At 35.8% G+C, this 16,324-nt stretch overlaps 1 protein-coding gene across 6 annotated transcripts in view; it reads left to right on the top strand.

Annotated features, from left to right (window-relative positions):
• Positions 1-16,324, top strand: part of LOC149425479 (uncharacterized) — a 258,418-nt gene that overhangs the window by 193,692 nt on the left and 48,402 nt on the right. For 5 of the 6 annotated variants that reach the window (XM_089650683.1, XM_089650682.1, XM_089650687.1 and 2 more), the window contains 9 exons: positions 387-521; positions 605-752; positions 1,571-1,704; positions 1,833-3,097; positions 4,462-4,679; positions 5,541-5,917; positions 7,146-7,340; positions 7,412-7,711; positions 8,296-8,582. In XM_089650683.1, coding sequence (XP_089506809.1) covers positions 387-521; positions 605-752; positions 1,571-1,704; positions 1,833-3,097; positions 4,462-4,679; positions 5,541-5,917; positions 7,146-7,340; positions 7,412-7,711; positions 8,296-8,582 — 3,059 coding nt within the window. The remainder of the gene's footprint in view (positions 1-386; positions 522-604; positions 753-1,570; positions 1,705-1,832; positions 3,098-4,461; positions 4,680-5,540; positions 5,918-7,145; positions 7,341-7,411; positions 7,712-8,295; positions 8,583-16,324) is intronic. The other variant, XM_089650684.1, reaches the window with a different exon arrangement.

The following is a 16,324-nucleotide window of genomic DNA, read 5'->3' on the forward strand; positions in this document are numbered from 1 at the left end:
ACATTATAGTATGGTTAATAATTAGATTTTTTAAAGATTTAACAGAGAAAAAGATTCGGTGGCAATATTACATCTGTCGGTTAAATATTGCAATTTAACCGACAGATTAAATAAGATATTCCACTTAGAATATTGAAAAAATATAAAAATTGGAAATATTCACTCTAGCTCTAGGACAATGCTCAAAAATACGATAAATTAATTGTAGTGAAATTGTTGTGAAATTATGATTGCGAGTTATATAACTTAAAATTCTGTAGAAGATATACGAAAGATATAGTATTAGACGCCATAAATGTGCTTCACAGGATCCTGTATGGTTAAAATTGCCCCGAGGAAAGCCAATCGGAAATGCTCGTTCATTTGTTTCCCGTTAAACCTTTCAGGTTCTTCCGGACTTGGACACCAATCCCCGCCTTCGCAGCACCAACAATGGGGCCATCCTTCATTCGGGAGGAACCATCAGTGGAGGCAGGAGACCCCTCTCCTTGGCTCTACCACATGACCGTGATCCTATACACGTTAGTCACATTTACTCACTATTTATAATTTCTTTATTCGATTAATTTATAATTTATTAATTCAATTTTTTTTGCTCTTTCAGAACCAGGTACATAGGTCTAAAAGTATCACCCAGGAAATGAGTGAAGGAGAGAGACAACAAGTGCAGCCGAGGTTTTCTTACCTCTCAAACCAGAGAGACCCTCTTCATAGGTCTCATACCCACCTGCATTTGGAAGAGCCTATTGCAGGTAAAAATATTTATATATGTATTTATTCAAACGCCATAAAATGGCTTTTACAATACAGTGATAATCGAGTTACAAGCGTACAGTGGTAAACAGGATAATAATAGCAATAAATTAAAGAACAATTAATATGTACACAAAAACACTGTTTCAAGTGATGCAGTTATTAATATAAGTGCAGTAAGACAATGCATAATTCAAAAGAATTGTATACCAGTGTAACAATAGTTGAACTAATTTATACTAGGCTTGTATAAGACCTGTCATAAGTCGAATATTAACTTTTATATTGAAAGTTATTACGTATCTTAACTAGGAGTTCTGTGAACAATAGAAATCGAAGAAGTATGTTTAAAATTTTCTATTATTTAATAAATCAAAACCAAAATTTCCTTTGAAATATCATAAAGTTTATAAGTAGGTACTTAAATACCTATCTACTCAATTATAAACCGTATATTTTTATAACTTTTTTGATTATTTCAAATAAGGAATTATGGAATTTGTCCAAAGAATGTCAAAACATCATGTAATGATAATCTCAAACAATGATAATTCTTTTTAAAACTTTCTTCGGGCAGGTAGGTAGTGTAATATTGAATTTCATAATAAGCTCGAAGATTTCGCATTTGAAAAATAATCTTTTCTGAACCATAGTCAAAGTTAGCCTCCTAGTCAAAGTAAGGCTTGAATAATAAATTGGATGCAGCAGATTTTCTAAAACGGAAATTTAATGCACAAACAAATTTCAGTCAATTATTTATCTTGAAAAAATATGGAAATATTGGAATGGTTTTAATGTTTTTTTTTTGTTGTTTCAGAATCGTTTGCAGTACAATCAAAAAGGTTTGGATCCGAACCCGATCTCAGAAATAGTGAAGAAATAGTTCCATCCAAAACAAAAGTCAAAAATATGAAGAAAAAATATAAGGCACCACCCCCTCCTCCAACACAGGTTTGTTTTATGTGAATTTCTATATGGATACCGTGTTTTCTAAACCCATAAATAACAAAGCATAATGTATTATCTTAATTATAAGTGTTTAAAAACTTTTTTGATGGGAGATGATTATTTGCTTTCAGACACAGGGGAGCTCCTCCCCCGATTCGTGGAATGCGCCTCACACTTACGACCATCATGTTCCGCAGCCTCCTTCAAGGAAACTTAGACTCTTCAAAACCAGAGCGGAAACTAAAAAAACTACAAAACACAATCACGACGTCAAGCCCAACACACGCCATCCTCAAGATCTAATGAGATCGTTCGATTTAGAAACACCCCGACATCATCCAAATGATATATTCGAACAAACTAGGTACAACGAAAGAGAAAAGTTGCTCAGATCTCCTTCTAGAGAAAGAGATGAATATTTGAAATATCCCAGCAGCAAAGAAGATGATATGGTTCAAACTCATTCATCTTTGAAAAGAGAAGAAAACATTTTGCAATCAGCTTTTAGTAAACAAGAACTAATCAGAACCAAACACTCCCAGCAAAATATGTACAAAGAAAAGGCGAAAGGAACTGAATCAAGATTTGAGTCAAATAAAGGTTTCAGGAATTCTGAAAGGTTTAAGAAACAAAGCGCCGATCCTCTCTCGATGCGAAGAGAAAAGTCATTTGATAATAGCCTAGTCCAAGAAAGTATAAATCAAAACGGTGTTAATAGAATGCACAACGAAAGAAAAAATCTTTTAGAAAGTCAAAGTAAATTTAACGATCGCGACGACACACAGGTAGAGTATAGATATAAGGAAAGGGGAGATAAAACTGATGCCATAAATAATAGAAAATCTGCACCTGCCTTAGGAGTGTCCACTGGAATCGCTTCTGATGAATTCCAGAAGGAATTGATGATGGCCACTAAGAAATTAAGGAGTGTCGTGAATTCCAGACTAAGTCCTGAGAGAGCTGAAACTAATAAAAAATTCACCCCAACCAAGCCTAGTTATAAAAAAGAAAATGATTCGAAGACAGTTGACAGCAAAATTGTCAAAGAAAAAATAGTCACTAAGCAAGACGATAGAAATACTAAAAACTCTGCATTGAACGGTGCAAGAATTACCGCAACGCAAACAAAGTCAAACATTCAAACTATGGATAGGTTTAAGCAAAATAGCCCCGCAGATCGAACTTCACGCATTGTCAGGGAAGAAAAAAAGGAGGATGCGAAAACCGTCGCGAAGATAAACGGTACCAAAGTGCTGCCCGCTGATAAAGTGGGTCGAGAGAACGTAAGGAACAGAAGGGAGAGCAGAGTGTTAGCTGATAGAGGGCAGGCATCAGGGAAGGAGTCCACTCCTGAGCAGTCTCCTAGCAGGGTCAAGCAGGAAGCACCGTGGGATAAGTATGTTACAAACTCCTTACCAGCTTAGTTTTGGATTATTATTCTGTTTTATGAGCATCCTTTTTCAGACAGCATAACAGTGTCCATATCAGGGCAGATGTGTGGATTATGGTTAAGTTTATATTTATGCACGTAGGAGTGATAACGTTTTGCAAGCGTTAATCATCTTAGTGTGCTTTTTGTGTGTTAGTTTTGGTGTAATACCGGACACCAAAAACTATTTGGCATTTAGCCCCGTCATCCCTATTTATTTATTTTATTTTATTTATTCACGCCATAAAGGCTTTTACATGTATACAATGTTTAAGGTAAGCTGAGCAGTAGTACAATAATGAGTGTATATTACATTGCATAATAGGCCGAGTACGGACAATATAAGCAAGTACAATACTAGTTATCGTTGAGAGTTGTTGTGCATTCAAGTAATAGTTGTTTAATAAATAAATATAATAATAAGAGTAAAAGATAGTTACTTAAGATACTATGAAAGTAGTAGCGGAACAATATTTACTAACATTGTTGATGTTAGTAAAAAACATTTGAAATGTTTATCGTATTTAGCAAACCTTTATAATGCCAGATTGGGTATTATACAGAACATAGCTTAACATAAAGTATAAGAATAAACAAGAACGGTTTATTATAAAGCAAATTTGTAATCAACAAACATTTATTAGGCCCGATTGGGTGTTTTATAACATAGAAAAAAAATATATGAAGAAAAAGTTACAAATATTCTAATATATTGTTAGTAAGGTGTTTTTATTTATTTTTTATTTCAATTGCCTTCGTAACTAGCGAGCTCGGTGCGTTTCGTGCCTTCTAACACTTCATGCACAAAATAAAAAGTAATCCAGTTTCAAATAAGTGTTGACGATTGCCAATTTGTCCGGATGGCCGAGTTTGCGCCCTCGAATATTTTCTTCAGATCCATTTGGAGATGGTCCGTATTGTTTGGCCTACACAGACCGAAAACGTTCGAAACGTTGGCTTAATAGAAAGGAAGGGCAACACGGCATAACAACCCATAAATTAATCACGATTTTAATTTTTGTCCGTGAAAATTCAAAATCATATAAATTTTTATATCTGTTTTTGATTTTACGGTTTCCAAATGGGCTCACAAAAAATCTCGATATTTTACCAACAATATAATAAATAATTTTGGTCGACACCTTTTAGCTCTGGCTTTTCCAAATATTTGTTTAACCAATTCACACAAAGTGCTACGCCTTTGCGTGTCTTTTGATTCGACTTTCTTATTATCATTCTCCAACAAGGACTGTCATTGTATTCCAAAGATCCCGTTATTGAACTTATACTTACTAATATGTTATGTTTGAAACCTGCACGTTTTGTTTTAGGAATCAAGCGAATCAGCCGAGTAAGTCATTTTACTTCGGCATGGATAAGTCAATTCAGCCCGTGGCGGAGCAGGAGTTGGACGCGCACGAGAAGGTGCGGAGACACCTGGAGATGAACTATAAGGATTTCCCTAAGACCAATGGATACCCGGTGGATGAAGAGGTCATTCAGCATACCAATAAACATGACTACAACACGAGACTAGATCTACCTCAAGGTAAATAAAAAAAAACACTTCACCAACATCAACATCCACCGCTGTCGTTGGAACAAACTTCACCTTTTTATAAAATCGATTATTCATTTCACTTGTTTTACGTGTTCCTTCTTAGAAACAGTGTTGAAAGATTGCATAAACTTTGAAGATCTTTGCGTACTAAATCTGATTTACTTCGAAATATTTGAATCTTTTTTCTTCTTACAAGATTTTTTTTTCATTTTTTGAATGTCTCTTTTGGCCAATATCGGGCCCTGACTTTAATTTTATTATTTAATGACCATTGAAGATACATAGTATAATAGTATCTATGTACATATTATGTATTCACAGTCCTCCTCACTAGTGATTCCTCTTCCGAGGCGGACTATAGGTTGTGGTGTTGGGATTGAATCATATTAGTATTAGATTAGTATTTCCTCATCTTCATTTTTGTTGATTTCCTGATCTTCATTGTTGATTTCCTCATCTTCATTTTTGTTGATTTCCTGATCTTCATTGTTGATTTCCTCATCTTCATTTTTGTTGATTTCCTGATCTTCATTGTTGATTTCCTCATCTTCATTTTTGTTGATTTCCTCATCTTCATTGTTGAATTCCTCATCTTCATGATTATTGATTGTGTTGGTGTTATTTCATACTTTTTTTATGATACCCTCATATTCATATTTATCTTCAATTAAATTTAGATATCATACCTACTTTTGTAACTACATTGCGATATTATGTATGCATTTTTTCCCAATTACCTATTACCATACAAATATATTTACCATCCTACTCTTGATTGGTAGAACACAAAGATTGCGCAATATTCCTTGCATTTTCGCTTGTATTTAATTTTTGTATCTCATTCCACAGGATCATCCGAATCGGCGCTCTCCAGCGAGCCAGAGCACGAGGACCTCATGTCTGAAGAGAAAAATCCCCACGGCATAGCACTCCAATTGCGTCCGACGCTCCCCAAGAAACAGCTTGAGATCCCTCGGTTCTCCCCCGCGGCCGCCTGGAGACAATTGGCCTCCCTCGAGGCCCAAGAGGCCGCGCTGCCCCCCGCAGTGCCCCCTCCACCACCCGCCCCGGAGGAGAGGATACATCGCCAGCAGAGGAACCGCTGGGCGGCGAGACCCGACAGAGGCAGCCACGATAAATCTGGTGATAGTGGCATTTCGGGAGATGCAAACAACGATGATAGTGGAGATGTTGCTCCGGCGAGTCCACCCATCACGAGAAGAGAGGTAATTTTTTCCCTTTAACTACTGTGCACGCATGCATCTAACCCCTAGATTTAATTAATTTTCTAAATTTGAAATATTATGGCAACCGATCGCTCAAGTCGTTTTGCAAACTTGCTATGAAAATATGTAATAACGGTCTTAGCCACTCGAAAATCTTTTTGAGTGGCTAAAAATCGTGTGTGTTTTGGTCAATAAATTAGTTATAATATATGTAATAACGGTCTTAGCCACTAAAAAAATTTTCAAACCAAAACACACACGATTTTTTTTATCACCTTGGCATTACATCGCCTTAAAAGTCGCTCAAGTCGTTTTTCAAACTTGCTATAAAATGCGGAAAATCGTTCGAGTGGCTAAGACCGTTATTACATATATTATAACTAATTTATTGAATTTTAAGGCTATGTAATGCAAAGTGATGAAAAATCGTGTGTGTTTTGGTTTGAAAATTTGATGACCTAGAAATGGCCTTCAATTAAATTCTGCGATTAGTAGTTCGATTTAATCGACAATTTTTGACTTGACATGTCTTTTTATAAGCCTAGAAATAAATAAAGTAACCCATTTTCCTGACAGTTCTTATCGTGTGATGTGGTAAATTATTATTTTTTTTAATGATAAAGAAGAGAATATTATATAATATAAGAGAAGGTTTTCATGCATAGCCCAGAGGGTAACAGCTTATTATAATCCGTATAACCCGTAGGCGGCATTTATTTTTTATTACTCGGTAGATATTTTCAATTTGTATGGATATTTCAGGCGACTAATTATTTCTTATAATAATTTGTGGTAAATTAGTTTCTTGAGATTATGATCGGAATTTTTTTTTATATTTGTGGCTGAACTTCACCAAATAAAAAGTACAACACGCATTTGGCGATGTATTTTTAAATCAATAAAATAAATGCACGATTGCCCCGATTTCGAATGTTGCGCGCCGAGGTGGGTCTGAAGTTATCAAAGTAGATTCAATAAGTATCGTTTACGACTAAACACTTAAATTTTTTCACTTTTTATTTTTATTTTCATGTCTATTATAGAAAATTCTGGAGTTAAAGAACTCTGCAAAACCAAACAAACGTGACCAACCATCTGCCAACAAAATTCCATCCTGTCACCCGTCTCTCTTTCATACATCACAGGAAGGATGCCATGTTATGTTATAAGCTTAGTCTTCTCTTATCATAGGTAAAAAATCTAATCTCGATTTTTTATGGTAATTTAGGAACCATCAAAAAGGCCGCTGCTGTCGGCCTGGACTCCCCAACAAGACCTGGAAGAGGAAAGCAGTTCCGACGCTGGAGTGGACTCTCCCCACAGCGCCAATACGGACCACGCTCCTGCCAAGTTCTCCGCCCGCCAGCAAGTGTTCAGCCTCTCCCTACCCAGGGAAACCCACCTAGCCAACCTCGGAGACAAGGTGCGGTAACACGTCCTACTTACCTTGCACCAACCAATCAAATGATGAACTTATCATGATTTGTCAAATAGTCCAAAAGTGTTTTATGTCTCTCTGACTGCTTTCAGAACAAACAGTTTCAACAGCCCTTCAACAGTTTGCAAAAACTGAAGAAGTCCGTGTCTGGTGCCATCGGCAGCGCTCTTGGCTCCAAGAGAATCGATGCAGACTTGGAGGAGAATGATGGAAATGAGCAAGCAGAAAGCAACTGGTTCTTGAGCAGATCGGCTCCAAACTCCTTGAATAATGGACTAAACACGCAGAAATTGAAACTTTCCACTGCTAAGTCCAATGACTCTGGTCAACAACAAACTCCTCCGTCTTCAGATCAGGTATTTTACGCACTGTACACTAAGGAACTACTTTTAACGATCCCTACAATTTTTCAACCAAAATAATTTTATCTGATGTCTCCGGAATTTTTCACATTACCGTCTACTAAAAACCCCCGATTCTTTCCATATTCCTTTCCAAAGAACCAACCCTTTCCAAACCTCTTCGGCGAATGTGTCGACTATGTTAAAACCCAAACCTGGGATTTTTGGACCTGTGTTATTCCAGAAGGTGTAATTTTGGTGATCTAATTCTCTCCACATATAATTTCATCAATTGCATTCCTTCCGTGTGTAATTCTGACAGTGTCATATTTTAACGTGAAATTCACGCCTGCGTAATTTCGTCATGTATCTAATACAATTATGATATACTGATTTTTACAAACATGCATTTTTGTTGAAAATAAAAGCTACTGGCTTATCTTAACAACATCTAACTTACCTTATACAAAAACACAAAGCGACGCACAAAATAAGGTATTTTGGGTTGCTGTACGAAACTACAAAGGCGATCCAATCTTTAGAAAGTAACAGATCAAAAGGTTACAGGCCATTATCTAAATCATTTTATTTTATTTTAGGAGGATGATCGCATGCCTCCCGTAGTACCTGGCATGATGCGTCATCAGCCTCCGTTTTCTTACCTGGCCACCGGGGGTCACGTGATGTACCTGCCCCGCTACGACAGCGGGCGGGACCCACAGCCCTACGAGGGCGGCGGCCGGGGGCTCCAACCCTTGTCCCTGCCCTGTCGCGGGGACCCGCCCACCAGGGTGCCCGTGAGGATGGAAGAGGAACCCGAACAAAGGAGCGACGGAGAACTAGACGAAGAGAAACACAAGTCATTCATGGACGGAAGACTGATGAGGTAAACAATAATAAACTTGACTTTTGAACTCATTTACATGAATGCATGTGTCGATGTCGACATAATTTCGGGTTAATTATATTGATGGATATCCCGATAATGCATAAAATATCTAACTATCTCTGATATCTTAACTAGCAGGCGCTTGGAATAATCTGGACCCCGACCTTGAGTATGCCACCTTATTTACTATCATATTATTCTCGATAGCTAACGCCATTTATTGGTAACTAAATAGACTACTACGAGTCCCATCTATGTGTGAGATAGCAAGGATATCACATTAAGGCCGGGTTCACACGAGGAGATAATACTGAATATAATAAGACAATACCATCTTGTCCCAGCTCCGGACCATTCGTTCTCAAGTGAACAGTAGCTTGGAGGACAGGACAATGAACCAATACGGCGCTCGGATCTCGTATTTTGGCTTTAATGGAACAATACAATACTTCTTGGCATAAAATATATAATATTTTTTCGCAAAATCGCTTGTGACGCGCGTCATCGTGTATTCATTTTCATAGGGTTCCGCGTTTAGACTACGGTTTACTTCGTTATATAACATGGTCGAGGCTGTTCACTGAGCTGGGACAGGACAGTTTTGTATTGTCTACTGTCTTGTGAACTCGGCATTACTTTAAATTAATATATTCAATGCCAATTTCCCAAATAACCATTGTTTAAGTTTGTTTAAAAAATACAGTGTGTGGCAAGCCTACGCACGACGGAAGTGAAACTTTTAGTATTCTTCTCTCTCTCTTTTCATTTCATTCTCTCTTTTTTCTCACTTCTATCTCGTCACTACTCATTTTTGACACTAAAACTCCAAATCCAAATCCAAATCGATCGTTCCAAATCGAATAAACCACAATCAATTACGTATTACACTCACCGCGCAGTACACAAAGCAAGCAGCTGATGCCTGGCGTGGCTTCGTTGGCTAGAGAGAGAGGAAAAGAGAGAAGAGAGAGAGAGAACGTTCGTCAGTGGCTCCCTCACCTCAGTAAGCGACTACGGTGAGAGAGCGATAGTGAACGGTGGGGGTCCCGTACCCCCACCACCAAATGATCACGGTTTTTCGTGACGGTCATCAGTCGGTTTTACTCCGGTCCTCGAAAATGCATGACGCGCGTAAAGAAGTTTAACTTCAAAACTTTGATTTAAACTGTGCCCAACCAAATTCAAATAAAAGCTTTATATCCTTCTTGAAAGGGTAAACAGTAAAACTGGGATGATGAAAACCCATCAGCCTAATTATCACGCTTCATCTCTCTCCGGACTAAAAGGTTTGCCAGTAATTTTGCAAACCCTTTTTTTACAAACGTGACCATCAAAGAAAAGGGCATTAAAAGCAAAGGTTTGCAGAATCATAAAAAGGTTTTTTTATGCAATTCCGGAATTCTCTTACTAACGCAAACAGTAAATTACGGAAAATCGTGAATCAACACAAATCAAAATAATGCGAATTGTTTAAATATTTTAATTTCACGAACATACAACTTAGCTCGGTATTGTCGGTTTGTTTTTACATGATGACCATATTGACCAACGCTTTTTTGCTTTACAAAATCTTGAGTTTGGTTAAGCAAAATGACACATATTGTTTTAGTGTATTTAATAAACAGATAACTTCTTCTGTGTTATAACCCTTTATTAGATGGTTATGACTCATACAAATGGAAAGTTAGTGTATTTAATAAACTGAATCTGTATTTAATAAGCTAAGAAAATGGTTATCACTCCTACTAATGGAAAGTTTGTGTATTTAATAAACTGAATCTGTATTTAATAATCTAACAAAATGGCTATGACTCATATTGATGGAAAGTTAGTGTATTTAATGAACAGATAACTCCATTAGTATGAGTCATAACCATCTAACAAAATGTTATACAATATCTAATGCCTGTTCTTTCTATATTGCACATCCATCAACAATATACACGAAATAAACTTATATAAAATATTGCTAAATTGTTAAGAATCTCTTTAAATTGTTCGTAATCCGGTTAAAAACGGGTTTGCAGGCCTTTAACGAATAAATTGATAGGTTTCCATAAAACAAAAATGTGTTATCGAGATATCGGAACACTTATTTATAAAAATTCTAATATTTTCCCATTTCGTCATTGTTTATTGTCAGGACAAATGCAGGTGCATGAACACGTGTTCCGATAAATAGGGAATTTTTTTTTTTTAATTTGAATACCGCACAAGTTCCAACAGCTCCCAACTGTCTGGGGCCAGTGAGACTATGGAATCTCCAACTGGAGAGACTAAAGGTAGTAAGGACGGGAAAGAGGTAGGAGAGAGTATGGTGAGGGACTACCTGGCTATTCAGAAATGGTCACCGAACACGGCTAAAGCCATTTCAAGCAATGTTTCAATTCTGAATGGTGGTCTCCCACCGGGGCTATACTGCGAGCATCTTCCACTCTGTAACGTGTCGCAAGTATACTATATATTATTTTAAATGAATAAATTGTGAAATACCACAAATTCATAAAATAAAATTTACTTGCACATGCCGGGATTTGAACCTCGACCTTCATATTGTTAGTCGAGAGCTTTACCCCTCGCCCACGGAGGGGTTAAAGTTTAACACGAAACGGCCTGTAATCCCGTTTTTAACCGGATATTTATAAATCAGCAGTAGGTACTTATTTTATCCCGTGTGGCATCTTGCACGTTTTATGTTCATACAAACGAAGAAACCATTTTAAGTTAATTTTTAAGGAGATAAACAAATTTTCTGTTTCTAAAGATTTTTATTTTCATCAAAAATTTAGTTTTATTAATGTATTTAATTATTGTTTCGGCGACAAAGAAGCAAATGACTCACTGGCAATAACAAACACACCAATAATTTTAACAGGTGTGGTTCAATATTTTGTTGGCATGTGCTCAACAAGTAGGTCCTCATAAATACGTCAGTATATTTGATTATCCATACAACTTCACATCTGAATATAAATGTATATTGAATGTTATTAATGTATTTAAATAGCATTGATTTAAATAAAGCCAGGTAAACTATTCCCCTTTTAAAAAATCTATTTAAATTGAGCACATAAATATATGATGCTCGCAAATGGAGAGCAAAGGGCACGTATTCTTAGTTTTATCCTCTTTGACGCTGAACACAGCGAATATTTAAAATATATTCAAGAGAAAGAAATTAATATTAAACTAATTGTATGATTTTGTATGCTTAAGGCCCCGTAGTAAGCGTTCAAAGATGGTTTGAAAGGGAGATATGTAAATACGAATGTTAGAGGGAGCGCGCTAATATTAAAAAACGATAATAATTAGGCGAAAATGATGAAAATATTTAACAAAACACATATTTTTTAAACAGAGCAAAAATCTCTCGAAAATGATTTAGTTGCATTTAAAGATACGCTGTGAATTTTTTCATGCCTATAAAATATTAAATAAGAGAACAAAACGTGTTTTTAATAATTTTCGGAACTTACTTTGCGTATTTTTTCTATCGAGAGAATTTCATATATTAACGTTTTGGCATAACAAATATATAGATGTTATCTTCAAAAATAACTTCTTTTTTTAACTAAAAACTTAGATAACTAACGAGAAACTTGGTATAAATCGGTAGAAATTAGGTAAACGGGGTTTTAAAGTATTAATAAAGTAACTGGCACCGGATCATTGCCTATCAAACGAATAATTAAAGAGATGATCTAAAATTTACCTTTCGAATGAACACCGTTACTTAACTTTGAAAATCATTTGTGATTCAGATTTAAATCTGTCTATTTTTTTAAAATGAGTACACATTGCAAGTATATAATTATTATTAAAATACCTACTTTATCGCTTGGTTCCCACAATCAGTTCCAATTTTGAACATTAAATTTTACATGTATACATTGTTATAGGTATGTTGTTTAGGAGTACAATAAGAAGTGTAAAAATACCTACTTTATCGCTTGGTTCCCACAATCAGTTCCAATTTTGAACATTAAATTTTACATGTATACATTGTTATAGGTATGTTGTTTAGGAGTACAATAAGAAGTTCATAATATAATAAACTAAATATGAATGATATAAGTAGGTAAAATATAAGTAATCATGGAAAGATATGTTGTACAAAGCAGTATAAATAATTGTATATAATAACGAGAGTACAAAATAAGCACTTAAGGTACTTTGAGAGTAGTTACAGAGCAATATGTAGTAACTTTAATGATATTTATAAATATATACATTAACAGTTTGTTGTAAAGCATGTTTGTATTTAGTATACCCTTACGACAATAAAAGGTGCACGTGAAGAGGAGAAAAAATGATAAGTGTTTTATGGTAATATAATAACGTAGTCAAAGTAAGTTTGTTATCATTATTATAAAAATAAACATGAGCATTTTTTTTGTAAAGCCCGTAATTAACATTTATCGTGTCCTACTGGGTGTTCAACATAACATAGATAAATTAATATAAATATATATTTTTTAAATACGTTCGTATCCGTGACTAATGAGATATTTTATGACTAATTAATAAAATAGGGTCATTGTCATTTTAGGTATCTGAAAGGCTTATCTAGCGTGTGTTGTGTAGATTTAAGGTGTGTTCTTTTATTGAATTATTAAGTTGTTTGTTCAGCTATACTCTCTAAAGTATACCTCGAGTGTTTTCCATCACAATCAACAAATTCACAACACAGCACACATTAAGCAGATATTTTTAACTGCGTATATTACTATACTTATAATTAATTAAATATTCACTCTGCTTTATTAATAATTATTATAATTTGGTACAAAAACTTTATTTTAAAACCTAATTTGATAAATAGTAGATAGAATTTGATAAAAACTCTCTGCTGCAGTTTGAAAACTTCGACGGTTCTTTTTGAGAATAACAGAGGGCGCCACTTCTGTTTACAACAATCCTTAACTGTGCAGTCTCTCTCTCTCTGGTTTCAATCCTGGGATTGGTTTGCAGCAATTTCATCTAATCTCCTCTTCCATTCTTCCCTGTCTTGTGCGGCTCTTTTGACTTCTGCATATGATGAGCAGCGCACGTCCACCAGCAGGTCCTCCAGGTACTCTCGGCGTGGGCGTCCCCTAGAGTTGGTCCCCTCGGTCATACCCTCCATTATGACATGCAAGAGGCCTTCTTGTCGTATAACATGGCCGATCCATCTTGCACGCCTTTCGGACAAGGTCCTGAGCAGGTGCCTTCCTCCTTCGATTCTTTGGAGAACCTCCTCATTTGTAATATGGTCTCTCCAGGAAATTCCTAACAGTCTTCTATAGGACCACATCTCAAAAGCCTCTAGTCTCCGTTTATCTCTTTCGGATATGCACCATGTTTCGCAGACGTACATCAAGATACTCCATACATAGGTCTTGATGAGGAGAATTCTCAGTTTTAGGTCTATATTATTCGATTCTATTATTTTCGACCTTTTATTGAATGCAAGCCTAGCCTGATGTATACGGCTGTCAACCTCGCTCTTAGACCGACCGTCCCATGTTATTTTGCTCCCGAGGTAGACAAACTCCTTGGTGTTCTTTAGTGGAACTCCTGCCATCTCTACTCTCATCTGATGTTGCATTCGGCCTACAGTCAGCAGCTTTGTTTTGTCTTTATTTATCTTCATGTTGTAGTTATTTTGAAGAATGCTTTGCATGGTTGTTAAGGCCTCTTGCAGTTCTTCTTCGCTTTCAGCAACCAAAGCAATATCGTCAGCAAACCTTATCATATCCACCTTTTGCCCGTGTATCTTTACACCTTTTCTGTGACTCATTCTCTCTCTCAAGTCATCAATCGCACTCTGTATATAAGCATTAAAAAGAACAGGTGACAGAGAGCATCCCTGTCTCACCCCTTGTCTTATACTGGCTTCTTTTGTTTCATTGTCACATCTAATTATAGCGGCCTCATTCTTGTATTAGCGCCTGGATTATTCGTCTATCTCTATATTTTATATCAATTCTCTTCAGAATCTCGAAGAGTCTTTTCCATTCTACTTTGTCGAAAGCCTTCTCCAGGTCTATGAATGCGATGAATGTGTTTTGGTTTCTTTTTATTCTTTTTTCTAGTAGTATTCGTAGCGACAATATTGCTTCTCTGGTTCCTACACCTCTTCTAAAGCCATACTGGTCTCCGGAAAGGATGTTCTCTACTTTTGGTTCGATTCTTTTTAGAATGATATTAGTCAATATTTTTGAGGCATGGGATATTAGGCTAAGAGTTCTGTGTTGTTCACATTTCGTCGTGCCTACCTTCTTTGGTAATGCGACAATTAGGCATTTCTCAAAATCCTCTGGTATCTCTCCAGTCTTATACATGGTTTGTATCATTTTAAACAGGGCATCTGTGGTTCCTTTTCCTGCTGGCTTAATTAGTTCAGCCGGAACGTCATCGATTCCGGGTGCTTTCCCGTTTTTGAGATTTTTCAGTGCGAGGTCAAACTCTTCTCTAGTGATTGGATCTCCCAAATCATCTGCGTCTACCTCATTTTCTCTTTCTATCAATGTTTCGTTGTCACAATTTCCCTTTCCATTGTACAGCATTTCGAGATATCTTTTCCACCTTTCTCCTATTTGGTCATTTTCGAAGAGTATTTTACCGTCTTCTCCTTCTATTGCATTACCCTTTCCAACTCTCATCCCAAAGAAGTCTTTCACCGCAGCGTGAGCTCTTTCTACATTTCCTCTCTTGAGGTTGTCGTTTATCTCATCGCATTTATTCTGGTAGAATGTTTCTTTGGCTATTCTTGACTCTCTATTTATTTTGTTTCTCAGCACTTTATATTCTTTTTATGATTCAGCTCTTTTATCATTTTTGAGCTCTCTTCTATCTTTTGTCATATTTAGGATCTCATCGGTTATCCATTCCTTCCTTGCTTGGGGTTTTTCCTTGTTTTTCCTAGTTTCCTCTGCCGTAGTTATAATCTTCGTCTTTATCACTTTCCAGATCTCATGCACGTTCTCCTCTTCCATTAAGTTGCACTCTTGCGTCTTTTCCCTAAAACTGTCGCTGATCTCTTTTATCTTTAATACTTTTGTATCCCATTTGAAATTATTTCTCTTTTTTATTTTTTTCAGTTTTAGAAGACTTTTGGCCATTACCATATTATGGCCACTATCTATATCTGGGCCGGAATAGCTTCTACAGTCTTTTATTTTGTTTTTAAATTTATGTCTAAATCTATCTATGTGTACCCCATACACACAAGCCCTGCTTATTTATGGGGGTACATCAAATACTAATATTATGTAATTAATAACTGTACTATATTGTGTAATTATATTATGTAATTGTTATATTATGTAATTCGTGTATCTTTTTTTACTAATAAAAAAAAATGTCTAACCATTATATAGTCTATTTGCAGTATTATATACTGTGCAGTCATAAAGATAATAATACTATCAGATGTGGGCCTCACTGGGTGCTTTACCATGATGAGGTTTCTATTTTACAATTAATCCTTTCCCCAGTATGTGGTTTATCTAAACTTAATAAAGAATAATAAATATTTTTTTACTTTTAATATAATGTAAAGAGTATTGTAGGTTTGTATTACAAATAATATAAACATTAACTGGCCGCAATTATTTTGTACCTATCTTTGATATCGTATTTTATTTTAGCTTAAAATATGCCATACAGCGGAAGGTTTTTAAATAGGTGGATACTTTTTTTAATATTCAGGATCTTTTTACAAATAGTAAAAAAAGTATTGGTATTATTATATTATG

This window comes from Hesperophylax consimilis, chromosome 3 (assembly GCF_061612785.1).
Source record: "Hesperophylax consimilis isolate HC1 chromosome 3, BYU_Hcon_1.0, whole genome shotgun sequence".
NCBI classification, from domain to species: Eukaryota; Metazoa; Arthropoda; class Insecta; order Trichoptera; family Limnephilidae; genus Hesperophylax; species Hesperophylax consimilis.